Here is a 20,260-nt window from a genome sequence, read left to right as displayed (position 1 = left end):
CATTCACAAAGTACCTCCACTTTTTTGATCTCTCCGACATCTAGGCCCCAAACAGAGAATTTCTCTACAGAACCATCTGCAAACTCGTCTTTTCCTTCTGGGAGATCCAGCCACAGCCTCTCCGTCTGCACTTTCTGAGGACCCATGATGATGATGAATACTCGGCTGTCGGTGCTGGAGTCATATTCTGTGCCCGTCGTGACGGTGATGTGGTACGGGATCACTGCAACAGACAGAGGTTTAATCATCAGGAAACCCACACGCATACGCATTTACATGAGACTTCACAAAACCATGGACTCGTCCCGTCAGAGGGAGCAGTTTTGCACAGTAAATAGATTCACATCCCATCGAACTCATTTGGAGAAGGGATAACACCATGTTGCATCGGGCTACAAATGTGCAAGGGAGACCTCTTCCCTATACACACTTGGGACAGAATTCTGCAAGGGTTAGTCTCCCCAGACAACCCTACTGGCTGCAAGAAGGTTATAAGTCCAAATTTCTCCCTAAGTGATGACAGAACAGCAAAGGGTTTGAATCCTTATTTACACCGAGAGGCCTTCCTGAAGATGAGGCTGAGCACCTAAATCTTAAATAGGCTATTAGACCAAAGTGATCTTATGCTCACTGTTCAATAAAGGCAAATAAATCTGTGCTGACTCCCAGGTAAACTATCACTGACTGAATGTCCCAGTACAACTGCAAATGTTCTCCTTTGTGCTTCATTCAAGGATTGCTGTGATCTATGTGGCAGCTCAGGGTTTCAGCATCCCTTTGCAAATCCAGGCAAACTATGAATAATCCTTGTCTTAAAGGTGGGTCACTCAATAATTTTATACATTGCATAGTAATATTGATTAGGAGAAAAACTTTCAGGCCAAGGCAGGTTTTTCTGTGGTTTTCAGAAATTAGTGTTCAGCTGTTAAAAGAGAGGAAGTGCCAGACTGTTTTTCAAGTGCTTTCCAAAAGCTCATTTGGGTAAGCCAAGCGGGCGGTGCAGAATTAGACACTGAATACAGGTTTGATTTCCCAGAACATTTGTGCAGGGCTGTTCAAGCCATTCTGACAAGACTCGGAGCTCTGAAACTTGCCTTGTCACAGACTCGAAACTCAGCCTGGCTTCCATCATCACTTTTTCAATTTTTAAAAAAAAAAGGTTTATAAACCTTGACAAAAAAACTTGGTTGGCTTTCAAATCATCTGGGATTGACATCTAGTTTTGCTTTATGATGACTAACAACATTTTTGGGGTGGGGCTTGTACTAGAAACTCACATCAAGCTCAGAATATGTGTGCAGTATCAGGAATTCATGCCGACCAAATCTGTTCTTACCTGTGGACAGAGCAGAACCCAAAGAGATTCATTCAGCCTCAGTTTGAGGATTTCGTGTACCAACACAAAATGAACTGGTGATTAGGCAAGACTTATTCTCCCCTTTATGGTATCATTTACATTTCAGCGTGCACATCAGCATAATGATGTGTAATGCATTCTTCACAAAATAACCATTGGAGCTGCTGGTATTAACAGGAGAAAGGGTCTAGCTGTAGGCAAGACAGATTTTATGAGAATATGTTGAGGGGTCATGTTTAGAACAGCTCCAGACTACTCTTTTAAATAAAGTACATTTTGAGTAGGGACAAAATTTTCTTATATACAGTTTTTACCCTGTTCTGTGACAGACTAAGTTCACAGAACTACCATCATTTCCAACTGAAGTTGCACCCTCAAGCCAAAGTGTTTGAAACACATATATAAAAAATGAGAACTATGAGAAATTTTTATAATTTCCCCCTTTAAATAATGGATACGGAGACATAGAGTAGCTTGCAGACACCAGGAAACAGTTTGCTGTTCTTTCCTTTAAAAACCAGAAAAGCGATCCTTTAGGTTGTTTATCTCCCTTCTCCATTGTCTCCCTCTTTCTCTGGGACTCCACAGTTCTACTTCTTCAAACCTGGGAGAACGCAAAACCTGGGCACAGCAGGACACCACAGGTTCTCCAGCCCATCTCTCTTTGCCCCCCGCTTCCTTGAGTCCCTGCGCAGAGTTCAGGCTGTTTGAGGGCACAAGTCCCCCTCCCACGGGGTTGACTTTCGTTAGGGATGGAGACCACACCATCTCTGGCACTTCTCTCCAGCATGGGGCAGGGTTCCCAGTTCGGATGCAAACAGGTTCCTAATCAACAGGACCTTTCTCTGTGCTCCATCCTCACATCACCTCCTGCCCCTCAAAGGTATTCACCGATTTGAGCGTGAGAGAGTCCAAACTGGGCTGCCCAAATTGTCACTCCCTTTCCCAGGCAACTCCTAATACCGCTTCCCCTAATCAACTAATTAACAGCTGGCTTTTTATCCAGCTCAGGAGGTGGCTGTCTGGCTCACACAGTCCATCTTATCTGACATTCCTTCGAGATGCAGTTTTCTTAATGAGGCCATGTCACTGCCACAGAGATAGCGGTGATGACAAGCTCCAGGGCTCAGAGAAGAAAGACCACCCTGGCACAATGGGGATGATGGGAACTATCCTAGCTCTGCTGGAAAGGGGTTCTCCTGGGAGATGCTGATGTTTTATCCATTATTTGTGAAACTACATGGAATGCCAACATGGCAGATGTTATCCATTGTCTCACCACAGAAGTAATATCAGACGGAACATGGAAATCACTTATTTTTCGTTTGAACACAATACGGGATTACAAAAGAAGGGTTGCCCCAAGACACATGGGTTGCAGACCAGGTTAAGCAATGTGCAGCATTGTGTCTGCTTCACAACTTAAAGGCGTGGGACATGCAACCCAGGTATCACATCCCAACAAGCTACCGGGCATCAGCTGAGCTGCAGTAACCATTTGTGTGAGTTCCGTTGAACCATGTCAGTAAAAGCTACCTGAAACTCCTAAGCCAAATTACATCATTTTACACTTGGCTTACTGCAGAAGTTTAAGATAAGTTTAATTATTTTGCACTTGCTGTGGACTAAGAGCACATATACAGACAGTAACTGTGACTCAGCTGCTGCCCAGTTGTTACAACACAGTGTCTTAATCATACCTCTAAAATCTTAATCTAAAGCTAAAAAGACCCCATGTAGGTTGACAACAAACTGTAGGTGCAAGTTAGATGATAAATCATTGTCCTGGAACAGAGAGGTGGTTAATCAAAAGGTATATAAATATAGAGAAAAAAGCTTGTGTGGTAATGAAGTTGCAAGGAAATATCAATGGACTGGGGAAGTTTTCTGCAAAAGTTAACTTCAGCTGATGGACAGTGATCTTCCAGGCTTCCTTCACAGCCAGGACAGAAACAAAACAAGATTAGCTTCCCTGCATGAAAGCTGTCCTTTGCAGACAGTCCGGCATACTTCACTTTTTATAATTTGCAGTCTAGAAAGAGATTTTTCTTCTATATTCAGCTTTGCTTTGTCTCAGGAACCAGAGCCTAAAGATGAAAATCTACACTGGAGCTATCAACTGTTTCCATCGGTTATTTGAGCAAGAACCTCAGTCCAGATTTCATGAACTCCTTGTCTTTCAGTGACAGTGCTTGCAGACCCTCCTGCCCAATTATAAGACAATCCATCTTGTAGAAAAGAAAACTTGCCTGAGCATTCCTAGTCGAAGCTTGTTTTCTGGGAGCCAAGAGACTTATCTGTGCTTTTGCTCAGCTCCCCATATCCCACTCCCCTCCCAACCCAACAGTTTCTGTGATGCAGCTACCTGTTGTAACAAAAAAACCCTGAAGGGTTCTAAAATAAATGACATTTAGATTCATATTAAATAAACATCCTTGGTGATGAGGCACTACTACCCTGATCCTGAAAAGGGGAGATGGCTTAAGCATGGCAAATAAGGCCTCAGGAAATTCAAAGCCTTCTTTGGTAACTCAGATCTAATATGCTACATGAAACATCATCCTGAGTAGGTGAAAGAGATATAGGAGGAAAAAGGCAGCTGCTATCAGCAACAAGAGCTACTTTAAGGAATCGTGCGGAAAAGAGCCTCTGATAATCCAAGGGAGGCTCTTTTGGTGTTAGCATGTCTGACTATCGTCCCTCTCACTGCAAAGAGCTTTGGATCCTTTGAAGGACACTTCAGACAAAATTATACAAAACTTGCATAAATTCTTCCCTTAACTCTATCAGACCCTGCTGTTCAGAGGGCAGTGTCACGTCTCCTCACTTCTGAAGTGCTGTCTGCAATGAAGTTGTTGGTGGAGGAGAAGGAAAAGGGAGTATGATTCTTCAGGTCAGTGGGTTTCTTTCTGAGGTGGCCCTATGGACGTTGTTGACTAGCTCTTTTTCCACATTTGGTGGTGTGGAGGCACTCATCTAACTTTAGGCATCTAAAAGGGACACAACTTGGGATTGTAGTTGCCCATAGAGGTCCCCTGTGCCTTTTACCTCACCACAACCAAAAACAGCATACCTTTGACTAACCACCTACCTAATGATATTGCCACATTGTCCAAAGCACCACACTGTTCGGAGAACCTGTGTCTGCTGGCAATGGAGAAGTTAATTCTGACAAGCTGCAGCATCACAGATTTCCACAGGAGAGAAAGAAGAGAGTTGGAAACACTGAAGTCACTGTGAACTTCATGGCTTATCCCACTGTTAGGGTAGGAGAGCTATAGGAAAAGCAGCAAACATAGAAACTCAAGCACTGATCCAGCCTTTCCCAAAGTGGTCGTAACACATGGTGAAGAGAAGCAATCTGCTGTTCTGCCTCTCCCTGTTCTTCATCAGGACGAACGCAACCTCTCAAGCACTGAAAGCCAAGAACACAGGTATGCATGCAATCAAACACGGTGCTCGCTTACATGATCCTTTTTCTGCCGCCTTGACCAAGCTGGATTTTTTCATCTCCTTCACGTTCGCATTGCTGTCCTGACTTGACAGGCTGACAGACGAGCCATCCGGGCTGTTTCGCTCACCGTCATAGCTCTAGTTGGAAGGTACGTATGGGAGGGTAATGAGGTTGAGTACTCAAGTGTTGTCAGCTTTTCCCATGTGCCTCCAAGAACGTGAGAATAAATCCCTGTAGTTTCCCAGGTAGCGTTTTGCTCAGTGTAGCTCAAATAAATGTGACTTGTAATTTACTGCAGGTCATTCATTTACTTCATTGGTAACCTTGACAGGCTATTTTGGATGCGTGTTACAATAGAAGAAAATATAATGGACCTAATGGACTTTAATGGTGTGTTGTGACTTTTCTCTGCTACCCGTGTGAGCAAGAGCCACAGACAATTCAGATGGATGGGACGGTGCCAGATTTGCTTACCAGGGCACACACTGTGGTGTCAGACTAATTGACCTGGTACAGGTCAAAGAGCGTAAGAGGGAGAGTACTGCAAATCTGAATGATATGAAACATCTATTGTATTTGAGAAGTTACTGCAGATGCGTTCAGTGTTGTTGTCCGATAAATGTGAGGCTCTTGTGACACAGTCAAGTAATTTAAAAAAAAAAAAAGTGATTAGCTTTTCCTCATTATGAATTGATATGAGCAACAGGGTAAGTGTGACCACAAGAATTCATAGCATTGTCTGCTGCAATTTTATGAGGGAGCATATGGCAATACTCATCCATGGTGTAACTCTTCTTACATCCATTCTGTTGTACTCAGGATGAGTCTGGCCCAATTTCATTGATGATAATTTTAGTGGTAACTGTCAATTAAAATGTCATTGTATTTTGCAAAGTGGACTCCTTAAATACAACGGACTTATAATCAGCTGCTTTATTATGCCTCACTGTATAGAAGCAATAGAGGTCTATTAATCTTGTTTCCTAATTTTAATTAGTGTATGTACCTCGAATTCCAATTAGCTATATTAGCCTGATAAAGCAACAGAGAATGTGCAAGTAGAAAGGGCATTTCACTAAAAACCATTTGGTGCTTTGAGTGGTAGCAAAGAAACTAGATTTTTTATGTTTGGCATTGGTGGAAGAAGTTGCTGAAAAGATAAACCCATTCAGTCCAATGAGGATGAAGTCAAAGGACCTGATATTTTGGCTTGAGGACTTTGAATATTGGGACCCATAACTAACCTACTTTGTGGGCACAGCAAGGAGAGCAGCAGGGAAATATACTCTACTGTGCATCAGCAAGGTACTTTGACTCTCAGCTGAAGAGTTTCACTTAGACTCCTAGATTTTCCTGTTGAAATTGCCAATTACAGAGGTAGTGATACTGGGCTGAGAGTGGCCATACTTTCAGCACTTGTCTGAAAATCACAAATTCATTTTGGACAAGTCAAAAACCATAAGTCCCTAATGATCTGTCTTGGACTTCAACCAGATAGACAATAATTTTATATTTATTAGTAGCAATGGGTTGGGATCACAGCTTGAGCTGTAACCATACCTGTTCATAAAGCATACGCTCTATCTTTTTGTCCTCTTTCTTTTTAGAGAGCCAGCGCTCACATAGGAAAACGAATGACTCCTCTGTGGTCTCATCCAGGATCTCTACTTTTTCCAGGAACCAGTCAGGACTGAACATGCTATTGTCATGACGAATCTTGATCTTGTACAAAATGCCAAGGTCCACGGCCTGTATAGTAAACGTATCCTCCTGCAGGGTGTCCAATAGCAGTTGCTTCTGTTAACGAGCTCTCAACAGATCATCTACCAGACAAAAGCAAACGGAGACTACAGAGCACAATATGTGTTTAAATTCCATCTCACATGATGGTGTTTGGTTAAAAGCTTTGTAGCAGTCTATAGAGGCATACCTGCATGCTAAAACTGTTCTGCAGGGAAGTGTTTTGAAGTCTGCTTCTGCTATGAGGGGAAGCTGCACAAAATGTCACTTTTTCAGTTAGAATATTGAATTCCTGGAATTTTACACCCTGATTTTTAAGTCTAAGTATACTCCCTTTCTAATCCGGTTAGATTTGTATGGGCAATCCAGATAAGACAACCTTTGCCATCATTATATTTGAGTATCTCCATATGACGCCGTGAATATGACTCACGGACTGGCCACAGAGCACCCCTTTTGGAGTTATTTTGTCAAATACAGATGCAGCTTAGGTCCCATCAATTTCTCATGCTCTGCAGTGAATTAGAATATATACTATGTACATGCAAATCAGTTGCACAGAGGCTGTAAGAATGAGACACCTCAGGTTTTGTGTGCTCTCAAATCTGCAGCTAACAATTCAAGCCAGTTTATATGGACCAAGCTCATAATTTGTCTATCAGTGACTTTGCAGAAACATCTACCCATTTGCTGCAGTGCCTGTCAGTTGTAATACCCAGCTGACAAAATCCATACAAAGCATTTTAAGAGGTAATGAACACGGTAAATGGAATCAATCAATTCATCCCTCATAGGAAAGCTCAGGCTATAAAGACAGTCATGGACTTTTTAGGTTAAAGACTGTGAAATGGAAAGTATTATTAACCCATTACATTTGTACCTGTCCTCTTTCAAACTTGTTGAAATTTGTTTCAGATTTGCTGAGTTTTCTCTCTCCTGTGTCCCCCAGATCTCCGTAGATATTTAGGAAAACATTAGCGTCTGTCCCAGCACCATAGATATCTCCAGTGAACACACTTATCTTGTACGTGTGAACTGCAGAAAGAAACAGAGGTGTGATTTCTGGCCAGGTGAATTATCGAAGCCTATGTTAGATACTGAATTTACCTAAGAAAATGGTCCCCAAACTTTCTGCTCATCACTCAGTTCTTGGAGGTTTAAGATCCCATATGCTTTATCCTTTCAGGCTTCTGGTAATGATCCAGAGGTTGGGGAATCACTGGGCTGAAATTTGCTGACTTTCCTTTTTTTCCACCTAATCAATGCCTGTGCATTGCTTTGATCACATATTGAGCAGTTAAAAGTGCAAAGAATCATTACGGTTATTACTGGATACGATGTTGATAGAGGTGAAGGAACTCAGCACCTTTTCATACTGAGGCTCAAGGGACATACGTCTGAGAACAAGTGATTCAGTGTTGTGAATTCTTAATACTCCATCTTCCATAAACAAACTCCAGGGATTCAGATGTGCAATTACTACCAGAGTTAATGGCATGTATCTCTATAAATTCCCCAAACAGAAAGAGAACAGGTTTCTGGGTCCTTTTGCTGAGACGGTATTTAATTAAGGAAGTGTTGGAGCTGTATTGTTTAAGTACCCTTTCTCTTTAGCTTGCTCAATGATGATCCAATAAAACCTCATCAAATCTTTAGTAATGTGCTTTACTAACCCTGTTAAATACTCCTATTTTTATTTTGCTACTCTTTTCCCGATTACACAGGGAAAACAAACAGTTATGGGAAGCATCCTCTCCAGGAAAACAATTAGGGGCTGTACAAGTCTCTGATTACCCCGATGGCATACGAGCCCTAGAGAACGCCTCCTTGCAAATCCCAGGGCAATGCAACTGAGGAAGAGGCACAAAGTCTTAGTTAGGATTCTTCTTTGTACATTAACAGAAAATAGAGAAATCTATATTGTCTTTTTCTTCTGTACCTAGCTTTCTCTGTAAAACAGGGCTCCTTTTGCTTCATAGTCCATGAAAGATTTCCATCAGTTTCTCTAAGAAATGGATCACGGCCATTCATCAGGCTAGGTGCAATGCCAGGTTTTCTGGTTTGCCTCTTCACATTACGTCCTACAGAATTACAGCTTCATATTTGCAAGACAACTGCTACATTAGTAATGAAGGAAGCAATGCATATAGTCTAATAATTGGTCAATTCATCCCTCTTTGTTTTTTGCTTGCCAGTTTTGGGGACCTTCAGGACTGAAATGCAGTCTACTACATAAAAGATGATGCTCTGAATACCACAAGCTGATTTGCCATTGCTGTCATTTACACTGCGTCAGTGCTCAAGATGTATGAGGACTCATAGAGATGCAGAAGATGTAATTCCAGTCCCAGGTATTTTATATCTAAAGCAGAAGTTCCCAAACTTAGCCCTAGCTCCCCGCCAGAAGAAACCTTCAGTTATCAAAAAAACCCACCCTATTCTATAGACTGTAAGACTTATTTTAAGGCTTTGCCTTTAGAAGGAAAAAATGAGTCACCTAGGTTAGTTAACACATGGTAACTAATGCAAGGTAAAGCAACAGAAGTGAGTAAGTTACAGAAAATGCCATGCAGGCATCTAGCAGTCATGACACTTACTAATTGATATTAAAACTGCCTTTCCCTCTGCAGGAAAAAAAGTCTCCCATGGGCTATCACATACTTCCTAACAGGGGAAAAAGTACACCTGTCTCTTCTAAAGGCACAGTGCAAAGGCTCCAGCCTTCCTTACGGCAAGGCACCTCTTTGCCTGGCAATGGAAAACACTTACAATCCGTATAAATTCCACCCTGACAATGGTAAATGTAAATGCAAATCAGACTCTGAGAGAAAAGAAACAGGGAGAGGAATGATTTTCTCTCTTGAATCATCTTGTTGCCAGATGCAAGAACTGAGAATGAAGGTGGCAGCTGAATTCAATTTGCTCTGCTCAGGGTGTAGGAAGGTTCATGACTTCTCTCAAGGGCAGAGGGAGCACGGGGTGGGAAAAGGAGTTTCTAGAAAAAAGAGTTATGAACAGCTGGGCATACAGAGAGGCAATGAGTTTAGGATGAAACTTCAGTTCTTCTTCAATTCCTTCATTTACCAGGAGGACCAAACACTAAATGTGAACAATTTATTCTCCTCCCCAGAAGCACTTTAATGAGGTGAGGGTGGCTGCCTAGAGCCAAATTTTTAGAGGGTATCCATACGTACCTGAAGAGCCGTAGGAAAAACAACTTTGGGAGGAAAGAGGAGCGTGAATCAGACTGGTAGGGTAGGAAAGGAAGGAGCAGAGTGCACAGGACAGGTGAAGTTGGGCAAACAAGTAAGGATGTTTGCAGAATCATCCACAAGTTTTGTTCCAAAAAATCAGATTAACAGGTCCCTACCTACTCCTAGGATTGTATTACCTTCTAATGGGTCTTCAACTTCTTCCTCTATCTGCTTGAGTGTCCCATCCTTCATGAGTTTTTCAGTAAAAATATCAGATGGTACCAGTTCTCTGACAATCTCGCCGTCATCTTCAGATTTTGCAAGCCATCTTTCACATGGAAATGTGACAGTTTCTGAGCCCTGAAGTAAACATGACAGAGATAATCTCTTCAAAATAATGTGAACACGTTAGCATTTCCCCTTTGAAAATACTCTGACGTGCAGGCAAGGATTTTCAACTCATGTATGTATGCATGTGTATGTAGATGCAGACCTGAAACAGTATATAGAAATAGATTTCCTCCAAAAAGAGGACATCTGAGGACTCTGAGAAGAAGCACTGAATGTGTAGCAGAGAACAGAATTCCCAATGGCTGCGTAAGACTGGCTGTATGATCCAGTAGATCTCTGCCCTTCCCAGTTTTCGATCGTGCAAATTCCTAACCGGGACTGCACCATTCCCGCTGAAGCTGTGTTTTACTGAGACTCTGCAATCCCTCTTCAATCCTTACTCAGGGAGCATTCTCTTTGAAGTCAGTAGGGGGTTTATTCTGAGTCAATACTTCAAGATTTTTGCCCTATAATTCTGTGACTGAAGCTGGTTTCCAGGCAATTCCCATACGTGCATTAAGAGGAGAAAAATAGCAATTTAATTTTTGATCTTTTGGTTTGACTTCACTTTGGTGGAAACAAATATGATTTCTTTCATCAAACAAACAAAAACAATAGAACATGTGTTTTCCACTTGGTAAACAAAATCAATCCCAGACTACTCATTAAGAACAGACTCCCATAAGGCCTCCGAGATGGTAAGATGCAGGCAGTTTTCTGTGTGCTGGGCACCCCAGGCTATGTCTCCATAAAGAAAGGGGCATGAGCCATCATGCAAGTTGCAGAGCCCACAAGTCTGAACAGAAAAAAAAAAAGTTAGTTTTAATCTCACAGTAACTAAATAAAGGAAAAAAAAAAAAAAAAGGCCCTTTCCTTACTGACAACTTCATCATTTCTCTCCTAAGTAGCCCAGGGACTTTCTGCCCTTTCTAGTACTCTGTGTGCCATCACTTTCACGTATAACATAAGTATGAATAGTGTCCACCTTAATTACTCTCATGTAATTATTTATCAAACCAATACAGGGTCCTTTCTTCACTATGTTTACTATTTAAATCCTAAAATATTAATATATAGTAAAAGAAGGGAATAGCTCTCCCTGTAGCAATCCTGAATGTTGTTATCACTGTCTACTACTGCGCTGAGCATCCTTGAGCTGCCAGATCCTGCCCTCCCTGACACGGTCACTGGGGAGGAATAGGTTGTGCACCTAAGATTAGAGGTGCACCCCAGTCACTGCTCACCTGGAACGAACAGGTCATCGTACCACCACGCACAAATCCCAGACCAGTTGATCTGCTTGAGCTGAACCTCCCCAAGGGGCTTGTGTGACTTGAGCCTTGAGTCTGCAGCAGACTCAGCCTTTGAACCCACGTAGCCCAAATCTTCTGCTGTCAATAAAACACCATTTCTTCTCCTCTCTGCTGCTCCCTGCAGTGCTGCTGTTTAATCCCAGACTTGCAATGTTTAACTCCGTAAGGCAGTTTGAAGCATGACTTGTACAGAACGGTATCAAACAAAACAGGCAGCACTTGAGATGTTCTCAAATATTTTACTTTCAAGTGTTATTTGTGCTGTACAAGCAAAATACAGCATCTAATGACCGGCCACACCACTACTTCTGCCTCCTCATTTCTGCACGGCTGTCTGACCACATAACCTGTATTATCTCACTGTATGCTGAGCCAATGAACAGTACTCATCTCCCCACCTACAGTCTGTGAAGAGAGGGCTTTCCAGAATGATGCTTCAGTGCTGAAACTCTCTACTCCTGGTAGAGATCCCATTTCAGTCATGTCTCTTGCTGAAGCTTTTAACTGCTCTTAAACATCCATAATGTTGGCTGTACGTGCCGTTGATATGAACACTGTTTATTTGGTAATAGGATATCAAGGGACTTGAGTGCCTGCACAGTGGGGCATAATGCGCAGTTACTGCAAGAGTTAATTGTATCATTATTGTTAATCACCATGTCATTGCCACAGTTTTTATTGGAGTTTCCTTGTTAGTGATTGCATTAATATTTAAGTGACATAAAGTGCACTGTTTTATGTTACCCACGGTAAAATCCTCTTGCAGCTCCGAACAGAATTTGTTTCATTAGAGTCTGAGTCTGGCCCTAAGCTAGAAGCAGGGTATGATAGTGTGCTAAAAGTCAGTGCTTTGCCCTTCTCCAAGTTGTAACAAATGAAATAGAATTATCAGATATAATTGGCATGCCAAGACAGAGCTTTATTGGCATGCAACAATCTTAGTTTCCTACCCAAGTGCTTTCAATTTAATCTGAAAAGTTACTGACCTCATTTTTCTTTTGCAGCATTACAGCTACATCTAGACACATCTTAGCAGTCTAATCAGGTAGCATAGCTTTTAGAAGCATTGGCAGCAGCATATTGCTATCCTGTGGCAGGTCATAATATCCTGCGGCTGATCAGCGGCATCACGCAGTGCTCTGCTTTCTTCTTTTTTCCCATGCCATAATCAAAAGATCAGCAGAATTGTGAATCTCTCAATTTTTAAGTTGTTCATGGTCTTCTTCCCTTCCTCCACCTTCCCAGCTTTCTCACTGTCTGTCCTTCAAAGCTGCTGTAAGGACTGCAGAGCCCCACAGCCCCGAGACCCTTTCTGGGCTAATGGAAGAGCACCCAACACAGAGCTCTCGGAAGCTTCCCAAAGTGCTCAGCTAATGGTAGGTGTAGAAAAGGGCAGCCCACGAATCTCTTTTCCCTTCGTTTCCATACCTTTGTGCATCCCCCTCTTCATCTTCGCTAGCCTATGACCAGTAACAGTATCTCCAAAACCAACGTTCGTTAGCCTAATGAAGCTGTACAAGGCAAAGGTTAGTCAATACACAGACAGAGGGTCTGATAATAACAGACTGGCAAAAAGGTGATCGTGAGAAACAATCAAAGGGTATTGGCTTGTGAAGAAGCTTGTACGGGAGGACACAGGCTTGAGCATGATGAGGAAGGCTCAGGGCAGACCTTTGAGTTGATCGTGAGGCAAAGAGACTAAAACATATCCTGGAAATTTTGAAGGAGGAATCAAGTAGGTTCACCATGACTGAGGAGGTCGTGTTTACACCAACACTTGATATTAGAAGTCACTTCAGGAAGGGGCAGACCTGAGCATTGAGGTGGAGATGAAAGCTGACCTCCCTTCGGAATGAGGGGAGAAAGGACAAGACAGAGGAGAGAGCCCAGGTATTCCCAAACACAGCTACTGCTCCAATTCTGAACTGGTCCTGAAGTGGTGATTTTCTCCTGAACTTCCCTGCAGCCAGCTTCATTCCTGTTCCTACAGCCAGCATCTGAAAGCAGGGCCGAAGCACAGTTTCTTATGCGGACAAGATCAAGATGACTGATATGGCTGCACTGCCTTAATCCTGTTAACATGAGCAACCAAAAGTCCTAGGACCTAATTTGACATTTTTTATATGAGTGATTCAGGGACTTGCACTGACAGACATTTTGCTTGTCTTAATTGTACTGGCTCCCTGCATTTATTTTTCCAGAATTAAGGGATGAAATTATTTCTTGTCTATGTTTAGCCACAATACTTTTTATTTTAAAATGGTGCATCCACGTCCTTCCCTGTGATTGTTCAAAACAAAACTACACATGAAAATAGGAAGCTTTGGCCTCTCATGTCACCCAAACACACCATTATCTAAGTTAGCCTTGGGCACTGGGGAATGTTCAGCCACAGTGGTGCAGTGCTCAGCCCTGTAATTTATTAGCTGTATTTGTACAGCAATGGGTACAAACTCGGGAATCTTCCCTCTCAGTCCAGCAAGCAAGTTATGATAATGTTGCCTCCAAACCCAGCAGACAGATCACTCTTTCACACAAAAGATAAAGAGTAGCGAATGTCTCCAAAAGGATGAGGAGCAACATCTCTGCTTTGCTCCCATCCGCTGCCAGGAGGAAATAACTCTATTCTAGTCAAAAGGTACAATGAGAACAGCATTTTTTTTAAAAAAGCAATGATTGCAGAGTCTTATAATCAACATTTGAAGAATAAAACATGGTAATACATGTTTCTTGTCCCCAGATCTCCAAACTCTAGCAAGTTCATTAGTGTGCATTGTTCTTTGGAGAGTCATTTTTCACAGTTAATCACGCTTTGTATACAGAAGATGCACTTTGGGAAATGGAAGCGGCTGCTAATGGAAACATATGGCAGCGTTCTGGGATTTGCAGCCTACCTTTCCGTTTGGTAAGAGTCTCCGAATCGTTACATGGTCCAAATGCCATCCAGAGTTCAGTCCTCCACCCTTGTGTCCTATGCGAATCTTTTCAATAATGTCACCAACATCCTCCAGCTACAGAAAAAAAAAAAAAAAAAAAAGAGAAAGATTATGGCATGAACAACAGGTGCCTTTTGAGGCACTACTTCTTTAGCTTATTTCCTATTTTTCCAGTCTGTGTGAAGTCCGAGGGGAGCAAATATTAGTGTTGATGCCAATTATGCCTTAACTTCCATTTTAGCTAAAGGGTTGCCCTGAATTTCTGTCCCCAAAGTGGAGGGAATCTTGCTCTACACAAATTACCCACTGTATGAGATAGGTTTGGTTGCACAGCAGCAGTCCCGCATCTCAGGCTTCTCTGTATGAGTGGGAATGAAGGTAATTTTTTAGAAATTGCAATGGTGCTGCATCTTCAGTTGTTCTTTTTATATCCCTTTCCTTTTTAGACACTTACGTGCACTCTTATAACACTGGAAGAATAGCTTGGAGGTCAAAGTACAATATTAACAGCCTGGCATTTTATATTATCTCTCTCCTGCCACAGAACCCTAATGCCATTCTGAGCAAGTCAACAGAATTGCTCTCATGCAGTGGCTACTGGTTTTTTTATGCCTCACCTTATTACTAGAGTAATTTGTAACCAGTTCTTCACTTTTAAGTCACCTCCCTTCCAAAGGCTTGAACAGGAAAAATGATATTTGCTCCTAAGTAATAGCTTTTGGTTATTTCAGTGCAAGCTTTTGTATAGTTGGCCTTTAAAAAAAAAACAAGGCTGGCTGCAAACCTCCTTTGCATGTAGGAGAAGCACACTGAGCCGTCTTTCTGTCCATAGGGACTTGGAGTCTTTTTTTTCTTGGAAACATGAGAAAACTGAACATCTCAATTCGCACCACTGGAGACTACTCCCTTCTTCTCTTCCCAGCTGACAGAATTGCCCCATACTGAAGCAAAGACGTCAATAATTTTAGAAGACTCCTCAGCTCAGTAAGACTGACCGCACTACTCAAGGGGTTCACACTCCGAACAAACTGCGTTTGACTTCACCAGCCCTGCCCTGACTTTAGACAGCATAAGCATCATTGCAAAATAATTAAATGATCCAAACTCATTTCTAAAACTCATGCATGCACACAAGTATGCACTAGGGGAAAATTATTTTCTCCTCTTTTGTCCTGTCCAAATACTCATCTTTCAGTGAGGCTTTTAATCAATACATAGCAATAAAGTGATGCTTGACCAGTGAAGATCCGTGTTAAAGAGGACGCAGACTTTGCCCTGCTGCAGGCATCTCAGCAAATCATCACTTGGGAGCATAGCTGAGACCAGTCTTTAATCTTTTTTTATCTCTTTTGCAAAATACAAAATGGTAGAGGCAGTTAAAAACACTAAAACAAAGGGGCAATTCTCAGTTTGTGTTTCCTGAGATCCCCGAATTGTTTTTAAGGTCTGTTGAACTCCAAATTATGGCTCTACACAAGTAAGTGAAAGAAGAATATATTTTGCTTCATCCCCATCTCCTGCAGCAAGAAGAACTGGTGAGGAGAGAATGAAGTTTGGGGACAGGTTAATGTGATGTTATAAATCTGGAGAACAAACTGCATTTTCACTTTCTTCACCTAAGAAGAAAGTACTGATGTTTCAGATTCTACCAAACCTAAAATAAATCTTATGGAATAAAGAAATAACAATAACACTCAGTTTAAGATTTATACCTGTGGATTAATGCAACTCTATTATGAAAAACTGTGGAAACTCCACCAAAATAAGTCTTATTCTTTGTTTTTAAGGAATCACACTGGAGATTTATTTTAGGATTCATGCCATATAACAACAATGTGGGCTGGAAGCATTTTAAGTTGTTAAAAAGTTTAGTGTAAGATTTCCCTTCAATTACAAAACCAAACCAAACTCAAAACACAGAGAGATTGTAAGGTCCTCTACGAAGTCAGCGTTGGTGTTGCAGCCAGGGAGGGAAGGTAAGGGCATGAAACAGTACCAAAAGGATAGGCCAGAGAAGGACTGCCTGTATTTTTGCCTCTCACAAATTCTCAGCAATAAGAATATATTATGAATATGAATTGCTGAATACTGTAGAAGTAAATGCGCTCACTCACTGATGTGCACTGGTTTAATATTTGCATACAGTTGTGCAAGCATTTCAGGAAATACTTGATAAGATCTTTCAAAAAGTTAGCCTTGAATATTCAAAAATCATGGTGTCTGCAGCAAAGTAATGGTGTCTCTGTCCGAGGATACAGAGAAAGACAGCATGATGCTTAGGTTGCCATAGAGTTAGCATAAATGAATGGACCATCCACCCCAAATGAAGTGCTACGTAAGTAGTGAGCACCATGGATGAGCCCCTTCAACACGATCTGCTGATATAGGAACATGAAATGATGCAGAGACCTTAAACACAAGGCAACTAGTTTCAGAGATACTGCAAGCATTTGGTTCCTCTTACCTTCCAAAGTATTGCAAACTGTAAGAGAAAGCAAATATGCAAGCAAGTAAGAGTGATAAGGAAAGGTACACATATTAGATCCGGCATGCATGGACACTGGTACCCTCTCTTTACCAAGTATGGTCTAGGAAATGGAAGACGTAAGGACCTTCCAAAGCAGCTCTCAACTTTACCTGGAAGGACAAGCCTCCGTATCCATGTATTGGTGAATCTCAGCTCCATGATAAAATTGCACCAGCCTTTACAAGTCTTAATGTGGCATTAGGCCACAGGGACACTGCATGTTGACAATTTTGGGTTGCTACTAACTGAAGGTCAGTGAGAAAAGATTTGATCCAGTACACAGTAATTCTGTTGCAGAATAGAGTTTTGATCCCACATTCTTTGAGTAAAAGAGCTGACTACCTTTTCCTAAAGGAGGAAAAGTTCTCACTTCACTCCATTTTCTCTTCTTAATCCCCTTAGGGCAACCTAAGATGAGAGCGAGCATCTTTGATCTTACCTCCACAATGAATTGATTCACTGAGTTCCTTTCAAAATACATCCTTTGTTCTCTCTTGTTGAGGCACAAGGATTTCTGCTGAGTGCAGATCCCATCGCTTCCATAGAGAACAATGAAGACATCCGCATCCGTGCCAGCTCCAAAGATATCGCTGGTGTAGACTGTGATCTCGTAAGGAACAACTGATTTAGAAAATGGCAGAAAATTAAAACAAACCAACAGAAGTTAGTAAGCGGCATACCAATGCTCCTGAGAAAATTTTAATGAAACAAAATCTGGATTAGATCACTCCTCAGTTAAAGAGAACAGGGTAGGAATCACGCACTTGTGGTCTTTTAGATATCAAGCTGGTCAGTACTATGAGAATCCGGAGGGATTTGCTTTAACCCTATAAGGCCAAATGACCTTGATGCATGTTCATTTACTGAGATTTTGGGATTAATCACATGATCAGAAAGCACACAGTATATTTATACCTGACATCTAAAGTTATTGGAACAGGATTTACTTCAACAGCTCAAGTCTTAAAGCAAAACACGAATTCACAAATTTTTGAGCAACTAGGCAGATGGATGAAGTTAAGCTAACTGGAGGGAGTATATAGATGTTCAAGATAGCCTTATTGATAAAAAAATCTATCATTATTTTTGTTACTAAACAAGTGACAAAAATCAATCATAAGGAAAACAAATAAAACCCTCCGCTGTCCACTCTGATCTGGTTTTCTCTTGGTACCACCTTGTCTGCAGCACCAAGGCAAACAGGTTAAATTACTACCAGGTCAATGGTTAATGCAGAACAGTAAGGATCAAGTCCCTAAATACTTCCTTATTCTGTTCCCTTGGTTTCTCCAGAATGTCCCATGACCCCAAAAATCTGATGCCTCTTTTTGTTCTTTTCTATCTTCACAGCTTCTCAGTGCCGAGTCCTGCTGGAGCGTGACTCAGACTTGCTCAGGAATAAGACTGACCCAGGAATAAGACTGGGGCTCTGTTCCTGGCTCTGCCACAGATTTGCTGAATATCCTCAGTTTCCAAGGTGGGACGGTGTGTAGCTCACAGAGTAAGAAACCTATGTTCAGATGTCTGCACATCCAATAGGTCTGCACATCTCCAGATGTAATCACTAAAGTCAATGCAGTTTGAAGAAAGAGTGAGACAAGTAAATGCAAGCATCTTCCCCGGGGTTAGCCGAATCATTCTCCAAATGCACCCTCTGTGAATGACCAAACATTTATGGATGATAATGGGAATTCAGACATCCCACTGCCATGAGGAGATGTAAATTCAGGTGTGCCATCTGGCAAATGGAATTCTATCTCTATTTCCTTTAAATCCTTTCTGAAATCTACAGATGAAAAATACCAGGTAAGGCTTGGGCACCACCAGTTAACTGCAGGGACTTCTCCTGCCACAAAGAGACACAATCCCTGTAGCTCAGGTCGATACCCATAAGCACAGCCTTCGACACCCAGTGCTATCACCAGGATCCGCTCCAGGCCATCCCTCTCCTGTACACCACCCACCCAGCTTCCACCGTTTCCCATCCCTCACTACAATCTTCTCAGCTGCTTCTCATCCGCATCCTCCTATGCCGCAGTGACTCCAGTCAGCTTTGCTATTTATACGACAGCACTTTGTGATGTATTTCAGATTCAGCATCTCTGTTAGGGTAGAGAGGTTTCTGGCACCATATCTGTTACTGTTGGAGTAACTCTGATTATGCGTATCAGAGACTAATCATTCATTAAAAACCCAGGCTCTCTAAAAACAGCTCTCGGGAGAACAGAAATTAAGGAGTTTTCTTCTACAGAGCGTCAGCCTGGAGGTACTTAATATTCTTTCTGCCCAACCCAATGAAATCTGCTCTGCTGTGCTGCAAGTAAACTGGAACAGTTTCTCCAGTATGTAAGAGGGGGGAAAAAATCCTGTAGACCAAAAATCACATGCTACACATTATGAATTAAAAATGATGTTCTCTGCTGAAGTCCGTGACGCTTGCTCTTGTTGCTTGAATATTAACGTCAGCTTAGAACTGAATCAGCAAAGCGGCACCGTAACAAGGTCACTAGCAGCAGAACTTTCAGCTGTCAGACACCCATTTCATTTACATGGCACTTTTAAAGTTGTATCCCCACAGGGATGAATTTAATTGGACTGTCGGTGACATGTTTCATCATTTGTTCGGCGCGAAAAAATTCTGGCGCGAGTCATCATAAAACAAATCAAATCGGTTTAGTTACCTCTGGCAAACTGAAACCCCCAGGTTAATAGTTAGGAAACCAGAATGCAGTAAATAGCACAGTGGGAATGGTTTAAATGGTGGAACAGCCTAAGCTGACACTGAGCCTGGTGCAACTTTATTGCCAGAGAGGCCTGACTATTTTCAAAGGCTGAATGTGGATTGCTGATAAAAATCAGGTTTACACGAACTATGTACTCAAAGGCATGGTATGCCAGAAACCCTTACATCATTGTAATATACAAGGACATTAATAAATTATATAGTCAACATCTGCATCAAAATATATATCAACTGGGACAACATGGAAAAACCTGATGAGAAGCACGTACAAGGTCTCTGGGTTATATTCACTGCTATGAACATATTCACTGTATCTGTCTACCGATTTATTTTTTCAGACACAAAGACTATTATGTCTTCCAGTTGACGGACAAAAGTGAGGAAGGGAGCAAAGAGTATCCATTCTTCTGCTCCAGACATTTTAGGTAAAGAAAGTAAGACATGAGAAATAAAAAATAGCTTGGTCAAAGCATGCAGGAGGCACAAGGAGGTGATTGGCAGATCCTCAGAGGAGAAAGATGATTCTAGCTTATAGACTGCAGGATACGAGGATCTGGACATTGGAGGGTCGGCCAGCCAGTGTGAAGGAGACCTTCAACACGAACCACAGTGTTGACAGTAAAAGAGAAGGAGCCAAAGCAGCTGATAGTCTTCTGTGTGGTTATT

At 41.9% G+C, this 20,260-nt stretch overlaps 1 protein-coding gene across 3 annotated transcripts in view; it reads right to left on the bottom strand.

The window, feature by feature from the left end:
• Nucleotides 1–20,260, bottom strand: part of LOXHD1 (lipoxygenase homology PLAT domains 1) — a 143,609-nt gene that overhangs the window by 44,342 nt on the left and 79,007 nt on the right. For 2 of the 3 annotated variants that reach the window (XM_009923972.2, XM_069774821.1), the window contains 7 exons: nt 17,291–17,472; nt 14,283–14,399; nt 9,943–10,105; nt 7,432–7,586; nt 6,372–6,581; nt 4,825–4,948; nt 15–223 (listed from right to left, as the gene is read on the bottom strand). In XM_009923972.2, the coding sequence (XP_009922274.2) occupies nt 15–223; nt 4,825–4,948; nt 6,372–6,581; nt 7,432–7,586; nt 9,943–10,105; nt 14,283–14,399; nt 17,291–17,472 (1,160 nt within the window). Of the gene's footprint in view, nt 1–14; nt 224–4,824; nt 4,949–6,371; nt 6,582–7,431; nt 7,587–9,942; nt 10,106–14,282; nt 14,400–17,290; nt 17,473–20,260 lie in introns of those variants that run through there. The other variant, XM_069774822.1, reaches the window with a different exon arrangement.

This window comes from Haliaeetus albicilla, chromosome W, assembly GCF_947461875.1.
Source record: "Haliaeetus albicilla chromosome W, bHalAlb1.1, whole genome shotgun sequence".
Lineage (NCBI taxonomy): Eukaryota > Metazoa > Chordata > Aves > Accipitriformes > Accipitridae > Haliaeetus > Haliaeetus albicilla.
The sequence above is the reverse complement of the archived record's forward strand: the minus strand, read 5'-3'. Positions and strand labels throughout refer to the sequence as shown.